The sequence below is a fragment of the Oncorhynchus tshawytscha genome, linkage group LG02 (assembly GCF_018296145.1).
Source record: "Oncorhynchus tshawytscha isolate Ot180627B linkage group LG02, Otsh_v2.0, whole genome shotgun sequence".
In the NCBI taxonomy this organism is placed as follows: domain Eukaryota; kingdom Metazoa; phylum Chordata; class Actinopteri; order Salmoniformes; family Salmonidae; genus Oncorhynchus; species Oncorhynchus tshawytscha.
In genome coordinates, this window is record NC_056430.1 from 31737737 (window position 1) to 31753311 (window position 15575).

The 15575-nt window shown below is 41.3% G+C and overlaps 1 protein-coding gene across 1 annotated transcript; it reads right to left on the reverse strand.

Annotated features, from left to right (window-relative positions):
* Positions 1-8997: 8997 nt before the first annotated feature.
* Positions 8998-14459, reverse strand: LOC112217960 (MICOS complex subunit MIC10). Its single transcript, XM_024378585.2, has 4 exons — positions 14333-14459; positions 9596-9643; positions 9368-9477; positions 8998-9240 (listed from the first exon to the last, which is right to left on the reverse strand). The coding sequence occupies exons 1-4, from the start codon at positions 14391-14393 to the stop codon at positions 9232-9234; spliced, it is 228 nt and encodes a 75-aa protein (XP_024234353.1). The 5' UTR covers positions 14394-14459; the 3' UTR covers positions 8998-9231.
* Between the last annotated feature and the right edge of the window lie 1116 nt (positions 14460-15575).

Genomic DNA, 15575 nt, shown 5'->3' on the forward strand with positions numbered 1-15575 from the left:
GTGAAGCTGTAAACTACTCCGTTCTCTCAAACTTTATCTCGCCTTTGCTTTTGTCGCTGGATTTGGGTATAGGCGCGGCTGCGCCTCCAGAAAGGAGTCCCTCTGTGTCTTTGGGCGAGCGGGAACGTGAGGGGGAAAATGAGTTTGGCAGGTCTGAATTTTAACCGTTTTACAGCGAAGGGAGCCGCTCTCAATTTCAGGTCATAGGTCCTACAACACCGCATAGGCATCATGACCTGTTCTGTGCAAAACGTAGGGATTGTCACAGTTCATTTTTCTCGTGCACCGTGTCAGCTCTCTTTGCTTTCACACAAGAGGGTTTTTGGGAGCAAAATGTTTATAAGCTTATGTCATGTCATGTGTTGATTCATTTAGAAAATAATTGTGAAATATAGCTGCAAGCAGCAATGAACGGGGTTCACAGGATGACAGAAAGGACACAATATCAGTTGGGTAACAAATCAAGCACTCTATCATGCAGGAACTGTTTACTTTAATATTTATATTTTTGACTACTTTTACTTCAATACATTCCTAAAGAAAATAATGTACTTTTTACTCCATACATTTTCCTTGACACCCAAAAGTACTCATTACATTGTCAAATTCACACACTTATCAAGCGGACATCCCTGCTGCCTCTGATCTGGTAAACTCACTAAACACAAATACTTCCTTTGTAGAGATGTCTGAGTGTTGGAGTGTGCCCCTGGCTATCCGTAAATTAAAAAACAAGAAAATGGTGCTGTGTGGTTTGCTTGATATAAGGAATTTGAAATGATTTATACTTTAACTTTTGATACTTAAGTATATTTCAGCAATTACATTTACTTTTCATACTTAAGTATATTTAGAATCAATTACTTCTAGACTTTTACTCAAGTACTATTTTACTGGCTGACATTCACTTTTACATGAGTAATTTTCTATTAAGGTATCTTTTATCACGTTTTATGTATGACCCAGATGCAGACAGTGTTGAAGAAACAAAAGTTTATTTCTAAACAAGGACAGGCAAACGACAGGTTAAAGGCAGGCACGGGTCAATAATCCAGAGAGGGTGCAAAGGGTCCAGAATGGCAGGCAGTCTCAGCGTCAGGGCAAGCAGGGGTCAATAATCCAGTTAGGTGGGGTAAGGTACAAAAACGGCAGGCAGGCTCAGGGTCAGGGCAGGCAGAACGGTCAAACCGGGATGGACTAGCAAACAGGAGCAAGAAACAGGCAGGAGCAGGGGAACAAACACTGGTAGGTTCTATGAACAAATGAACTGGCAACAAACAAACAGAGAACACAGGTATAAATACACAGGGGATAATGGGGAAGATGGGCAACACCTGGAGGGGGGTGGTGACAATCACAAAGACAGGTGTGAAACAGATCAGGGTGTGACATCTTTACTTTTACTCAAGTATAACAATTGGTTACTTTTTCCACCACTGCACAATGACTACATCAAGGTTGTGACTACAAACTTGGTTGCATTTGCAGTTCGTTTTGATTGTGTTTCAGATAATTTTGTGCCCAATAGAAATTAATGGTAAATAATGTAGTGCCATTTTATTATTATAAATAATAATAGCATATGTTTCTGAGCACTTCTACATTAATGTGGATGCTACCATGATTATGGATAATCCTGAATTAATTGTGAATAAAGATGAGTGAGAAAGTTAGAGGGTCAAAGATCAAACCCACAAGACATGCTAACCTTTCACCATTACCAATAACAAGGGAGGTTAGCATGCCTTGGTGGTATGATCTTTGACCCTTCTAACAGCTCCACCTACAGGCCAGTCGGTGCCATATTTTTTTACCAGGTTACTCATGGCCTCTTTTTTCTGTGCCAAATTTTTAAAAAGTAAACAATCTATGCTTGAGTTACTTGATGTCAAATATTTAAAAAAAATCTAAGAATAGCTTCGCTGTGAACCCCTATATATTGCAAATAGTGACAAATGCATCACTTGTGTCAGTTCACACTTCCTTTTGATTTATTGTATTGCCGATCTGATTTACCATCTATGAATGTGTCATTCAATGTGTTTCTATAGGCTAGTAGCAGTAAGGCCAAATTCAATGTTTCATCAAATATATATCTATATATATATATATATACCTACAAGGGTCCTAAAATTCTAAATCAAACAGCTAAATGATCCATGGTATGACCATCTTAAAAAAATATGACCATCTGTGTTAGCTTAGTAGACCCCCCTATGGCTCAGAGTGGAAGTGTAGATACAGTAGGCAGGCCATGCATGCTGTCCTTGAGGGCCAGGCTGTTCAGGTTGGTTTTGTCCCCATCTTTGAATAAGCCACTGATTAATACCTTGACAACAATGAATGGACCTTCCAATAAATCTCTTGAGGAAGTAAGTGCCAGAGACAAATTAAAACCAACAGACGCTCCTTAGATCATGACTCATGAGCTGTGCACCACTCTAGTACAGTCAGTCACTGTCCCAGACTGCCAGTGGTTATTCCACATTAGAATTTGGCATAATGGAGGAATTTTGCCTCTCTATGAACAGAAATGTCTTCAACAGCCACTACAGGGATGGAGCTCTATTTTCCTCAAATAAAATCTGTGCATGCTGCCCTGGCACTGCGCTCTGTCTCTCTCACTCCCTCATGTCAGTTCTGGCTGCAGAACAGACCACATCTGATGGAAAAATTGTTGTAATTATGATTCTGACATGCGTATGATATGCAGGTTAGTGTTTTTTTGTCGTGAATCTTGTTCTGGAGGAAGCTCTGCTGAGCAGTCACTATCTGGCACAGCCATAAAGTCATAAAATTAGATTTTAAACCTAAATCCTAACCTTAACCACAATGCTAAACCTAATCCTAACCTTAAATGAAGATCAAAGACATAATTTTTGTATTCATACATTTTTACAATATAGGTAATTTTGACTTTGCAGCTGCCCTATCGAAGGGGAAATAGTTCAGTTCTGCCACCAGGATAAGACTACTGATAATAAACGCCAACCTGCATATGATATCTGAACCAGCTCTGTGTTTTCTGATTAGTGGCAAGGTTAATAGTGATTATGATCGTCGTTCTGGAGAATCTGTCAGACAGGCACAGACAGGTACACTCTTATGCCCCAGAAATCTATCTCCACTTCCCTCCCCCTCTGCAAGTGTGCAGCTTTGATTGTATCCATAAGCCCCCATGCTCTCTTGCAGACAAATACTATATTAATAGACAGGGGAAGAGTGAAATAACAGAATCTGTTTTTGAGAGGATGCCAACATATACTCCTTACTTTGTGACTAATGCATTGCAGAATGTGTGCAGGAGTGTTTACATGTACTGTATGTGTGTGTAAGAGTGTGTCTCTCTCTGTCTATCTTTGCTCGTGTGAAAGAACATTTGTTTATATACTGAACAAAAATATAAATGTAAAATGCAACAATTTCAAAGATTTTACTGAGTTACAGCTCATAGAAGTATATCAGTCATTTGAAATACCATTTGTTAGGCCCAATCTATGGATTTCATGACTAGGAAGGAGTGCTGCCATGGCTGGGCAGGGGAGGGCATAGGCCCACCCACAGGGGAGACAGGCCCGGCCAATCAGAATGAGTTTTTCCCCACAAAGGGCCTTATTACACACATGATAGAGAAATGAACATTGAATTCTCTGGCAACAGCTCTGGTGGACATTCCTGCAGTCAGCATGCCAATTACATGCTCCCTCAAAACTTGCAACATCTATGGCATTGTGTTGTGTAACTAAATAGCACATTTTAGAGTGACCTTTTGTCTACAGCACAAGGTGCATCTGTGTAATGAGCATGCTGTTTAATCAGGATCTTGATAGGTCACACCTATCAGGTAGATGGATTATCTTGGCAAAGGAGAAATGCTCCCTAACAGGGATGTAAACACATTTGAGAAATAAGCTTGTTGTGTATGGAACATTTCTGGGATCTTTTATTTCAGCTAGTAAAACATGAGACCAACACTTTACATGTTGCATTCATATTTTTGTTCAACATACATACATGCATGCATGTACAGTGGGGAGAACAAGTATTTGATAACCTGCAAAATCGGCAGTGTTTCCTACTTACAAAGCATGTAGAGGTCTGTAACGTTTCCTGTAGTTCTTGACCAGGTTTGCACACACTGCAGCAGGGATTTTGGCCCACTCCTCCATACAGACCTTCTCCAGATCCTTCAGGTTTCGGGGCTGTCGCTGGGCAATACGGACTTTCAGCTCCCTCCAAAGATTTTCTATTGGGTTCAGGTTTGGAGACTGGCAAGGCCACTCCAGGACCTTGAGATGCTTCTTACAGAGCCACTCCTTAGTTTCCCTGGCTGTGTGTTTCGTGTCGTTGTCATGCTGGAAGACCCAGCCACGAGCCATCTTCAATGCTCTTACTGAGGGAAGGAGGTTGTTGGACAAGATCTTGCGATACATGGCCCCATCCATCCTCCCCTCAATACGGTGCAGTCGTCCTGTCCCCTTTGCAGAAAAGCATCCCCAAAGAATGATGTTTCCACCTCCATGCTTCACGGTTGGGATGGTGTTCTTGGGGTTGTACTCATCCTTCTTCCTCCAAACATGGCGAGTGGAGTTTAGACCAAAAAGCTCTATTTTTGTCTCATCAGACCCCATGACCTTCTCCCATTCCTCCTCTGGATCATTCAGATGGTCATTGGCAAACTTCAGATGGGCCTGGACATGCGCTGGCTTGAGCAGGGGGACCTTGCGTGCGCTGCAGGATTTTAATCCATGACGGTGTAGTGTGTTACTAATGGTTTTCTTTGAGACTGTGGTCCCAGCTCTCTTCAGGTCATTGGCCAGGTCCTGCCGTGTAGTTCTGGGCTGATCCCTCACCTTCCTCATGATTATTGATGCCCCACGAGGTGAGATCTTGCATGGAGCCCCAGACCGAGGGTGATTGACCGTCATCTGGAACTTCTTCCATTGTCTAATAATTGTGCCAACAGTTGTTGCCTTCTCACCAAGCTGCTTGCCTATTGTCCTGTAGCCCATCCCAGCCTTGTGCAGATCTACAATTTTATACCTCTATACCTTATATGTCCTTATACAGCTCTTTGGTCTTGGCCATTGTGGAGAGGTTGGAGTCTGTTTGATTGAGTGTGTGGACAGGTGTCTTTTATACAGGTAACAAGTTCAAACAGGTGCAGTTAATACAGGAAATGAGTGGAGAACAGGAGGGCTTCGTAAAGAAAAACTAAAAGGTCTGTGAGAGCCAGAATTCTTACTGGTTGGTAGGTGATCAAATACTTTTGTCATGCAATAAAATGCAAATTAATTACTTAAAAATCATACAATGTGATTTTCTGGATTTTTGTTTTAGATTCCATCTCTCACAGTTGAAGTGTACCTATGATACAAATTACAGACCTCTACATGCTTTGTCAGTAGGAAAACCTGCAAAATCGTCAGTGTATCAAATACTTGTTCTCCCCACTGTCTGTTGAACAAAAATATGAACCAAATGCCACCGGCCAAGTGCATGCATGCATGTATACATATGTACATAGTACCAGTCAAAAGTTGACACCTACTCATTCAAGGGTTTTTCTTTATTTTTACTATCTTCTACATTGTAGAATATTAGTGAAGACATCAAAACTATGAAATAACACATATGGAATTATGTAGTTACCAAAAAAAGTGTTAAAATATATTTTGATTTGTTTATGTTAGATTCTTCAAAGTAGCCACCCCTTGCTTTGATGACAGCTTTGCACACTCTTGGCATTCTCTCAACCAGCTTCATGAGGTAGTCAGCTGGAAAGCATTTCAATTAACTGGTGTGCCTTGTTAAAAGTTCATTTGTGTAATTTCTTTCCTTCTTAATACATTTGAGCCAATCAGTTGTTTTGTGACAAGGTAGGGGTGGTATATAGAAGATAACCCTATTTGGTAAAAGACCAAGTCCATATTATGGCAAGAACAGCTCAAATAAGCAAAGAGAAATGACAGTCATTCTTTACTCTAAAGACATGGTCAGTCCATCTGGAAATTTCAAGAACTTTGAAAGTTTCAAAGTACAGTCGCAAAAACCATCAAGCGCTATGAAGAAACTGGCTCTCATGAGGACCGCCACAGGAAAGGAAGTCCCAGAGTTACCTCTGCTGCAGAGGATAAGTTCATTAGAGTTACCAGGCTCAGAAATTGCAGCCCAAATAAATGCTTCACAGAGTTCAAGTAACAGACACATCTCCACATCAACTGTTCAGAGACTGTGTGAATCAGGCCTTCGTGGTCAAATTGCTGCAAAGAAACCACTACCAAAGGACACCAATAATAAGAAGAGACTTGCTTGGGCCAAGCAACACGATGATCTCTGCATGTGTGGTTCCCACCGTGAAGCATGGAGGAGGTGGTGTGATGGTGCTTTGCTGGTGACACTGTCTGTGATGTATTTAAAACTCAAGGCACACTTAACCAGCATGGCTACCACAGCATTCTGCAGCGATATGCCATCCCATCTGGTTTGCGCTTAGTGGGACTATCATTTGTTTTCAACAGGACAATGGCCTCCACAATCACCCAACCTCAATCCAATTGAGATGTTTTGGGATGAGTTGGACCGCAGAGTGAAGTAAAAGCAGACAACAAGTGCTCAGCATATGTGGGAACTCCTTCAAGACTGTTGAATTCCAGGTGAAGCTGGTTGAGAGAATGCCAAGAGTGTGCAAAGCTGTCATCAAGGCAAAGGGTGGCGAATTTGAAGAATCTAAAATATACATTTGTTTAATACTTTTTGGGTTACTACATGATTACATGTGCTATTTCATAGTTTTGAGGTATTCACTATGAATCTACAATGTAGAAAAATAAAAACCCTTGAATGTTGATAGGTAATGTGTGTGTAATATAAATATATACAGTGGGGCAAAAAAGTATTGTAGGATTTTTAATGAATTTATTTGCAAATTATGATGGAAAATAAGTATTTGGTCACCTACAAACAAGCAAGATTTCTGGCTCTCACAGACCTGTAACTTCTTCTTTAAGAGGCTCCTCTGTCCTCCACTCGTTACCTGTATTAATGGCACCTGTTTGAACTAGTTATCAGTATAAAAGACACCTGTCCACAATCTCAAACAGTCACACTCCAAACTCCACTATGGCCAAGACCAAAGAGCTGTCAAAGGACACCAGAAACAAAATTGTAGACCTGCACCAGGCTGGGAAGACTGAATCTGCAATAGGTAAGCAGCTTGGTTTGAAGAAATCAACTGTGGGAGCAATTAATAGGAAATGGAAGACATACAAGACCACTGATAATCTCCCTCAATCTGGGGCTCCACGCAAGATCTCACCCCGTGGGGTCAAAATGATCACAAGAACGGTGAGCAAAAATCCCAGAACCACACGGGGGGACCTAGTGAATGACCTGCAGTGAGCTGGGACCAAAGTAACAAAGCCTACCATCAGCAAGGGCATTGAAGATGAAACGTGGCTGGGTCTTTCAGCATGACAATGATCCCAAACACACCGCCCGGGCAACGAAGGAGTGGCTTCGTAAGAAGCATTTCAAGGTCCTGAAGTGGCCTAGCCAGTCTCCAGATCTCAACCCCATAGAAAATCTTTGGAGGGAGTTGAAAGTCCATGTTGCCCAGCAACAGCCCCAAAACATCACTGCTCTAGAGGAGATCTGCATGGAGGAATGGGCCAAAATACCAGCAACAGTGTGTGAAAACCTTGAAGACTTACAGAAAACGTTTGACCTCTGTCATTGCCAACAAAGGGTATATAACAAAGTATTGAGATAAACTTTTGTTATTGACCAAATACTTATTTTCCACCATAATTTGCAAATAAATTCATTAAAAATCCTACAATGTGATTTTCTGGATTTTTTTTCTCATTTAGTCTGTCGTAGTTGAAATGTACCTATGATGAAAATTACATGCCTCTCATCTTTTTAAGTGGGAGAACTTGCACAATTGGTGGCTGACTAAATACTTTTTTGCCCCACTGTGTACACACACACACACCACTGTTGAAGATTGTACTGTATCTACTATGGAGAGAGATACATGTGAATGCAATTTTGAAATGTATTCTGTTGCAAATAAGTGTTTGAGATTGTGGGTCTGGTCATATCTGGATGTGTGCTGTAAGAAATATGTATAGTTTAAGCCTATGAGTGAGCATGTGAGTTTCAGAACATATGCGTATGAACATGTGTTTAAATGTGCCCTGAAGTGAAAGTGTGAATGTGTGTTCAGGCGTGCACGGAGCGGAACTCACCTGTTAGTAATAAGGGCTGAGCTTCAGTCCAGAACTGGCATTCCAGAACATTCCACAAATTCTGCTGCACCAGGGGGCTGGACAAACACACTCCCAGACACAATCAGTACTGCCAATGAACACACAGAGGATTGCTCACAAAAGACACACAAGCTAACATGATCCTTTCTCCGTGCACCACCTACACAATCACTGCCAACACTTCCAACATACAAGCACACACAGGTACTCTGCCATTGTCCTGCTCCTAAACACTCCCAGATGAAGACAGTCTGCATGGTGTAGCTGTACCTGGAACAAAGTATTGCAATCCTTCTTACCAGCGCAACATGTAACATGTCCTACAGTTCCTCCTCTTAAACGATTCAGCTTAGTGATAGGTAGAAATATACAGTGTCGTATTGGTAGATGGTAGTAATACAGATAGTTTCCCCCACACTTTGCATTTACCACCTGAGCCCATCTTCACCTGTAGTATACAGCCCTCTCACTAAACATTTATCTAACCTCTCTCTGTACATTTAGGAATATCTTTGTTCCACACCCTCCATCATCCAGATTTTATCCATGGCTTCATTTTCTTTAGCTCTCATTTTTCCCTGCTCCCCCTCTTTCCTTGAGGGCTGCAGCAGGACAGCAGGAGTTTAACTCTCCTACTCATTCACACACAAAATACTGTCATTCTTCTTTTCCCTCCTGCTCTCTAACACACAAAGCTTGCCAAACTCATTTCAAAATAGACATGTTCTTTGTTAGCATTCAAACTTTATTCACACCGATACAAGACAAAAGTAAATCAGGAATAATATTCTGTCAAATGATTCATTACTTATATACACACAAATACACGACTGCCCTGTGAGACTCACACAGTAATTACATTGGGTGGCAGAGAGACAAGCAGCAAAATAAAATAAAAACAAGCAGAAAAATAATGAGGACGAGACAACTTCTACATCAGCCAACTCTTCTCAGTCTTCTACTGTTCCTGAAAGAGAGTAAATAGAACAGTCATTTTTTTATGTGCAATTATTGTTGAGGGAAAAAAAGATGGAATACTGTGTTTCAACCTTAAATGGCAATGACCTTGGTCATGACGTGTGTGATTTGCTCACCTTTACCCTGTGACCATGGAGCTGGTAAGGTGACCTGAAGTCCTGCTGGCAGTTGGAGTAGCCCATGCCCAGCCCCACACCTGAACCAAATGCCACCGGCCAAGTGCGCCCTAGAGATGAGACAGACAATTCACTTGTATGAAACAAACCATAACTCCCACAAAGATCAACACATGGACAGCGTTATTATTACAATTACTGTTCTCTGCTGTCTGAGGCAATACTTACGTTTGAAGAAGAGGACTGAGAACACAATCCCCACACCAAGGCCGGTCGCTAGAGAGAGACAGCGAGAGAGAGAGAAAGAAAAGAAAGGGGGTGAAAGGAGGTGCAAAAACCTCTCCACAGAGGAATAGAAACAAAAAAACAAGTCTGCAGCACACCCTATGATTAAGTATTGGGGTAATGCACACAGGTATGGAATTCCCTGGTGTGCTTGGAAGTTAGTCTGCTCTAATGAGGTGAGGTAAGGTGAGGGGCAACATGACCGCTGACCCCAGAGCTGGTAAACAGCACCTGTCAGCCAGACATTGTTCATTAGAGAGAGAAGCAGAGGGGGAATATGAAGAAAAGCATGTGAAAGTAAACTTAAGACAAAAAAATAAAATAATGAGCAAACGAGAGCATTTTTTTTTTAATTGAGTGAGAGAGAGATGTCAAGGGGTAGGAGGAGCTAGTGCTGTAAAAGGAAAGACACAAAGGGGGAGGAGAGATGAGAGGCAGAGATAAGTGAGATAGAGGGCTAGCAGTGTGATCTAGAGATCTGTGATGTTTAAGTTAGGGAGAATGAGAGTCCAGTCAGGTCAAGCAGAGGGTCCAGGTGAGGTGATCTTCATGGCAGGGAGATGGACAGACAAGACACAAATAAGACACAATGATAGAGTGTAAGTGTGGACCTGAGGGGGCATTTGAGGAGATAGAATGTGTTTGTGTGCATAGCTTCACCTCGCTGTGTGCAGCGCCCCACCCAGCTCCAAGGGCAAGCCAGCACAGAAATAAATAAAAACAACAGTTTGGGCCCCTCCACTTCTTAATTGGATTCAGAGAGCTATGCAGCATGACCGATACGCAGCTGCCAAAGCACTCAGACACTGCTCCCTCCGTCTCAATTACACAACTTACAAATGTCAAACAAGACCACAAAAACAAAGGGACAACATCCGAGACATGTTTATTGCTGCTGATAGACAGACACATCATGCTCATCTACCACCTCTGCTGCCCCCCCCTTTCCTGCCCCCCTCACTTTCCAGTCTGAACTGACATTTATTTATTTTTTTTTCAAAGAGGTCCAATGCAGCCGTTTTTTTTAACCCACAATATCAAATCAGTTCTGGGTAACAATTAAATACATTACTGTGATTGTTGCTTGGACTGTCTGGGGAGGGGGAAACTGGAAACGAGTGGTTATTGGCAGAGAGGTTTGGAACGTTCTTATTGGTCTATTAAACTACTTTACCGCCTGGTGATGTCACCAGGCTGGCAAAAACTCTATCCAACCAAAACAGGGTTTGAAATTTTCAAACAGCTCTTACACTGAAAAGGGAACTATTATGTTCACAATTTCACAGTATTAGTCCAACAGTGTGGAAATAAATATATTTTAAAAAACTTACAAAAAAATAAACTTTTGACAGCAATTGGCCTTTAAGATTTACAGACAACTTCTGTCTCTTTAGCCCCACTCCCTCTCTCTCTCATTTCCTTTCCATGTCTCCTCCTCCCTCTCCCTCTCCCTGCGATTGTTGCCGAAAAGCAGTGGAGCTGGCCAAATATGAGGCCAGATCTGCAACAGATTTACTATTATGAACCTCTATACAACCACAGCTTGACTCCCTCTGTTCCTCTGTTCCTCTGATATCTTTACCTTTCCTTCCTCCTCCCCCTTTCTCTCCTGACTGTGCATCCATCATTCTTCTCTTCTGTTGTTCCCCTCTTACTGTGCAGCAGCTTTCCTGTCTGTCCTGATAGGCTGGCTATTACAGGCTCCCTGCTGGGGGCAACGTGATTTCACAACCTTTGGCCTCTTTACACCGTAAGTGTAGATTATTGTAAACCCAGCTGTTGTCAAACCACATACTTTTTCGGGGAATAGAGTAAATCTAAAAACAAGGAAAATATTACGTTTGGCAGTCCTCATGGCTAGTTGCTCCAAAGCTAGCAAACATTCTAAAATCAAATACCTCTGTAAGAAAGATGATTATTCAAATCAGTCTTTAAGCAAAACTACTTACATAGACAATTTCCCCAAATATTTGTACGGGTGCAGGAATATCATTGGTTCCAGATCAGAATGTTGTGTGTCATGTTCTTAGACAATATTCCTTTATTATGGATATTTTAGACACCACCTTCACACTGCATTGTTGATATTGTGTGATCACCTTTATGTTGTCTCAGAGATCAATTGGTAAACTCTGATTTACCAATGCAATGGCACTTATAAATAAATGTAGATCCTTCAAACACCCCCAAACAGGGATACAGATCCCAATCAAAGGTGTTATCACATGCTCCACTAAGGCAGTTATTTATCTTATAACTTGTCCTTGCGGTAAAAATTACGTGGGTAAAACAAAGGGCGAATTAAAAGTACGAATCTCAGAGCATATTAGCACCATTAGGTGCAAAAACTCGACTTACCAGTTGCGGCCCACTTTTTGGAAGCGAACCACTCGATTTCGTCCCTACGTTATATCGGCATCGAACAGGTTACCCTCCCTAGGAGAGGATGTGACCTCAACAATTTATTTTAAACGAGAAGCTGCCTGGATCTTTAATTTAAAGACCCGTGCTCCCTTCGGTCTCAACGTAGACTTTGATCTGAAGACATTCTTGTGATTTTGCTATTGAAAATGTTTGTAGGCCTGTGTACCCAAATTGTATCTATGATCATATGCTATCCATTCATGTTTTTGGTATGTTATTTTTATCTAACAAAGCCTCCTTCACTCACGCCGCCAAACTTACCATCCTACCTATCCGCGACTTTGGCGATGTCATCTACAAAATAGCTTCCAATACTCTACTATGCAAACTGGATGCAGTCTATCACAGTGCCATCCGTTTTGTTACCAAAGCCCCTTACACCACCCACCACTGCGACCTGTATGCCCTAGCCGGCTGGCCCTCGCTACACATTCAGCCACACCCACTGGCTCCAGGTCATCCACAAGTCTATGCTAGGTAAAGCTCCGCCTTATCTCAGCTCACTGGTCACAATAACAACACCCACCCGTGGCACGCACTCCAGCAGGTATATCTCACTGGTCAACCCCAAAGCCAACACCTCCTTTGGCCACCTTTCCTTCCAGTTCTCTGCTGCCAGTGACTGGAACGAATTGCAAAAATCGCTGAAGCTGGAGACTTATATTTCCCTCACTAACTTTAAACATCAGCGATCTGAGCAGCTAACCGATCGCTGCAGCTGTACATAGTCCATCTGTAAATAGCCCACCCAATCTACCTACCTCATCCCCATATTGTTTTCATTAACTTTTCTGCTCTTTTGCACACCAGTATCTCTACTTGCACATCATCATCATCTGCTCATCTATCACTCCAGTGTTAATCTGCTAAATTGTAAATACTTCGCTACTATGGCCTATTTATTGCCTACCTCCTCACGCCATTTGCACACACTGTATATAGACTTTTTTTCTATTGTGTTATTGACTGTATGCTTGTTTATTCCATGTGTAACTCTGTTGTTGTTTGTCTCGCACTGCTTTGCTTTAGCTTGGCCAGGTTGCAGTTATAAATGAGAACTTGTTCTGAACTAACTTACCTGGTTAAATAAAGGTGAAAAAAAAAAATCCGAGAATTAACCAATGATATCAGGCCACACCCAGCCATGATTACAGACACCTGTGTGTGTCCTTTGACACTATATAAAACAAGTGACCCTGCAGTGTTTGTCATTATACCCTGAAGAAGACAGCTCGTTTGTCAAAACTTTGGTAATCAGGTTATTAAATTATTGCATCTGAGTTCCTAGAGTGTGCGAATCTCCTTTACATTTTTCAAGTGTTCTACTCCGCTAGCCAGCACCTCACCTAAATTGGTGTGCATTTATTTTGCCTCTTGATCACCTTATCAAGCCCATTTAAATATATTTATATGTGTAATGTATGCTTCCTTAACTTACTTTTAATGGAAATTGTTACAACACTTTACAGAAACGTCAGCAAAGACAGTTTTGCCCAGTTGCACAATACTGTCTTTCCCTAATCTACTTCATCATAAAGCTACTTTACTATTACAGTTGCTGGATAGTGTAGGTGATGGAACACTTTAACATGTGTTGATAGAACATTTTAATCATGCATGTTTCAAGTTAATGTCACGTGCAGAAATTCTAAACCCAACAAATGTCACTGATGCTTTACGTAGCTATATGTCATGTCACAATGTGTAATGCAGTCCTATGCTTTGAGCATGCATTTCATGTGCATCATTACGGGATAGTTTATTGGTGCAGTTAATCATATTACCCTAGAGGACTGTCATGCCAGTTTCAGTATTTCTTTGATTTTATATCAATGCAATGTAAGCAACATTTTACAGCATGTTATAGGACTAGTTACTGTCACTGAAAAGTTAACTCAAACCCGTAACTGACGGCGTGAAGGGCACAATGTGTTTCTTGGACTGGTCGCAGAATAATACAAACATATAGGACATGAGCGCGCATATGTTTTGGTCCGTTTCTTCGACACAATTGCCTGAAATATAATTACAACAAACCAAACAAAAAAATACAAAAAAATGCCCTCTGTTGATGGGGCTTTTTGTTTAAATTTGTCAATGGACCTCATCGAGTAAGTTATGGCCCACTCTATACGTAGACAGGTGGCCTTGCTAAGCTCATGCACCTGGTCCCCGGTTTACACTGCGCATTTTTAGGTTGTACTCTGTTTGGAATCAATTTCTTAATAAATGCATTTATGAAATATCAATATTTACCTATCTTCACAGCGCTATCAGCTAAGCATCGGTCCCACTTCTGTCCGTGTTCATTTGCCATGTTTTCAGCTTCTGACTCCTCACATCTTCATAAATCGCGAGATTGAGGTCATGTGATCACCTACGTCAACAATGTTGCAGATATGTATTTTATATGGATGCATGTGATGACAAGATTTGCTCTATATGACTATTTAATTTCTGCAACATTTCGACAACATTGCAATGTTAGTACCTGTAGTGAAGTAGGTTGTGCCACTGAAATAAATATGAAATGCAATGTATGACATTGTCACACATCCACAATGTAAATCATTGCTTTCACATACTGATTTGCATCAGCTTGGATGAAGCATTCAGAAATTAAATCATCCAAATGGCCATTATTACACAGTTTTTTTTTGTATGAGCTAAGTCTCAAACCATGATCATTAGGATATCCAGCGGTCAATGGTCATGTATCACTCCATTGCATAAGTTGTTAGTTGTGTATGCTTGCAATGAAATCAGTAAAGCAAACAAGCAGAATCTTTACCTGCAACCTTTGCTTAATCAGTGGACACAAAAATGTGGATAAGTGCAATAGGTGAACAAAAAGCATCTATTTGCAGCAGATATCAGTCCCATATGTAGGCCTACCGCAAAAACAATATCCTTATCAATCATGGGCAGAAGAGGTGCCAGTGGGTTAGAGAGATGCACTATGCAGGCCTCTCCAACTCTGTTCCTGGAGAGCTATCCCCCTGTTGGTTTTTGCTCCAACCTCAGTTCTAACTAACCTGATTCAGTTTATCAATCAACTAATTATTAGAATCAAGTGCGCTATATTGGGGTTGGCGCGAAAACCTACAGGATGTTAAATCTCCAGGAACAGGGTTGGAGAGCCTGGTAGACTACAGTATATCTAAGAGTACTTTGTTGAGGGAAGTTTTATTATGACCAAACTATGAGGAGTTCAGAGGCATTACAACAATTGATATTGGGTCAATGTCTGAGCGAAAAGACTGAACTACTGTAAAATCACCTATTTATTATCATCAATCTCAGACAAACACTAAGCCCATTTCCCATATTATAATTTACAATTGGCACATACATGCATGGTGGTTTAAATGATGTTGATACCAACAATTGCAATAGCCTAGCTGTGTTATATTTCTGCTATGTAATGTGTCACAGATCTTTTGCTGGATTGGTTGACCAGTATTACAAGGTTGAGTCAGACCTAGGTTTATTCGTTAGA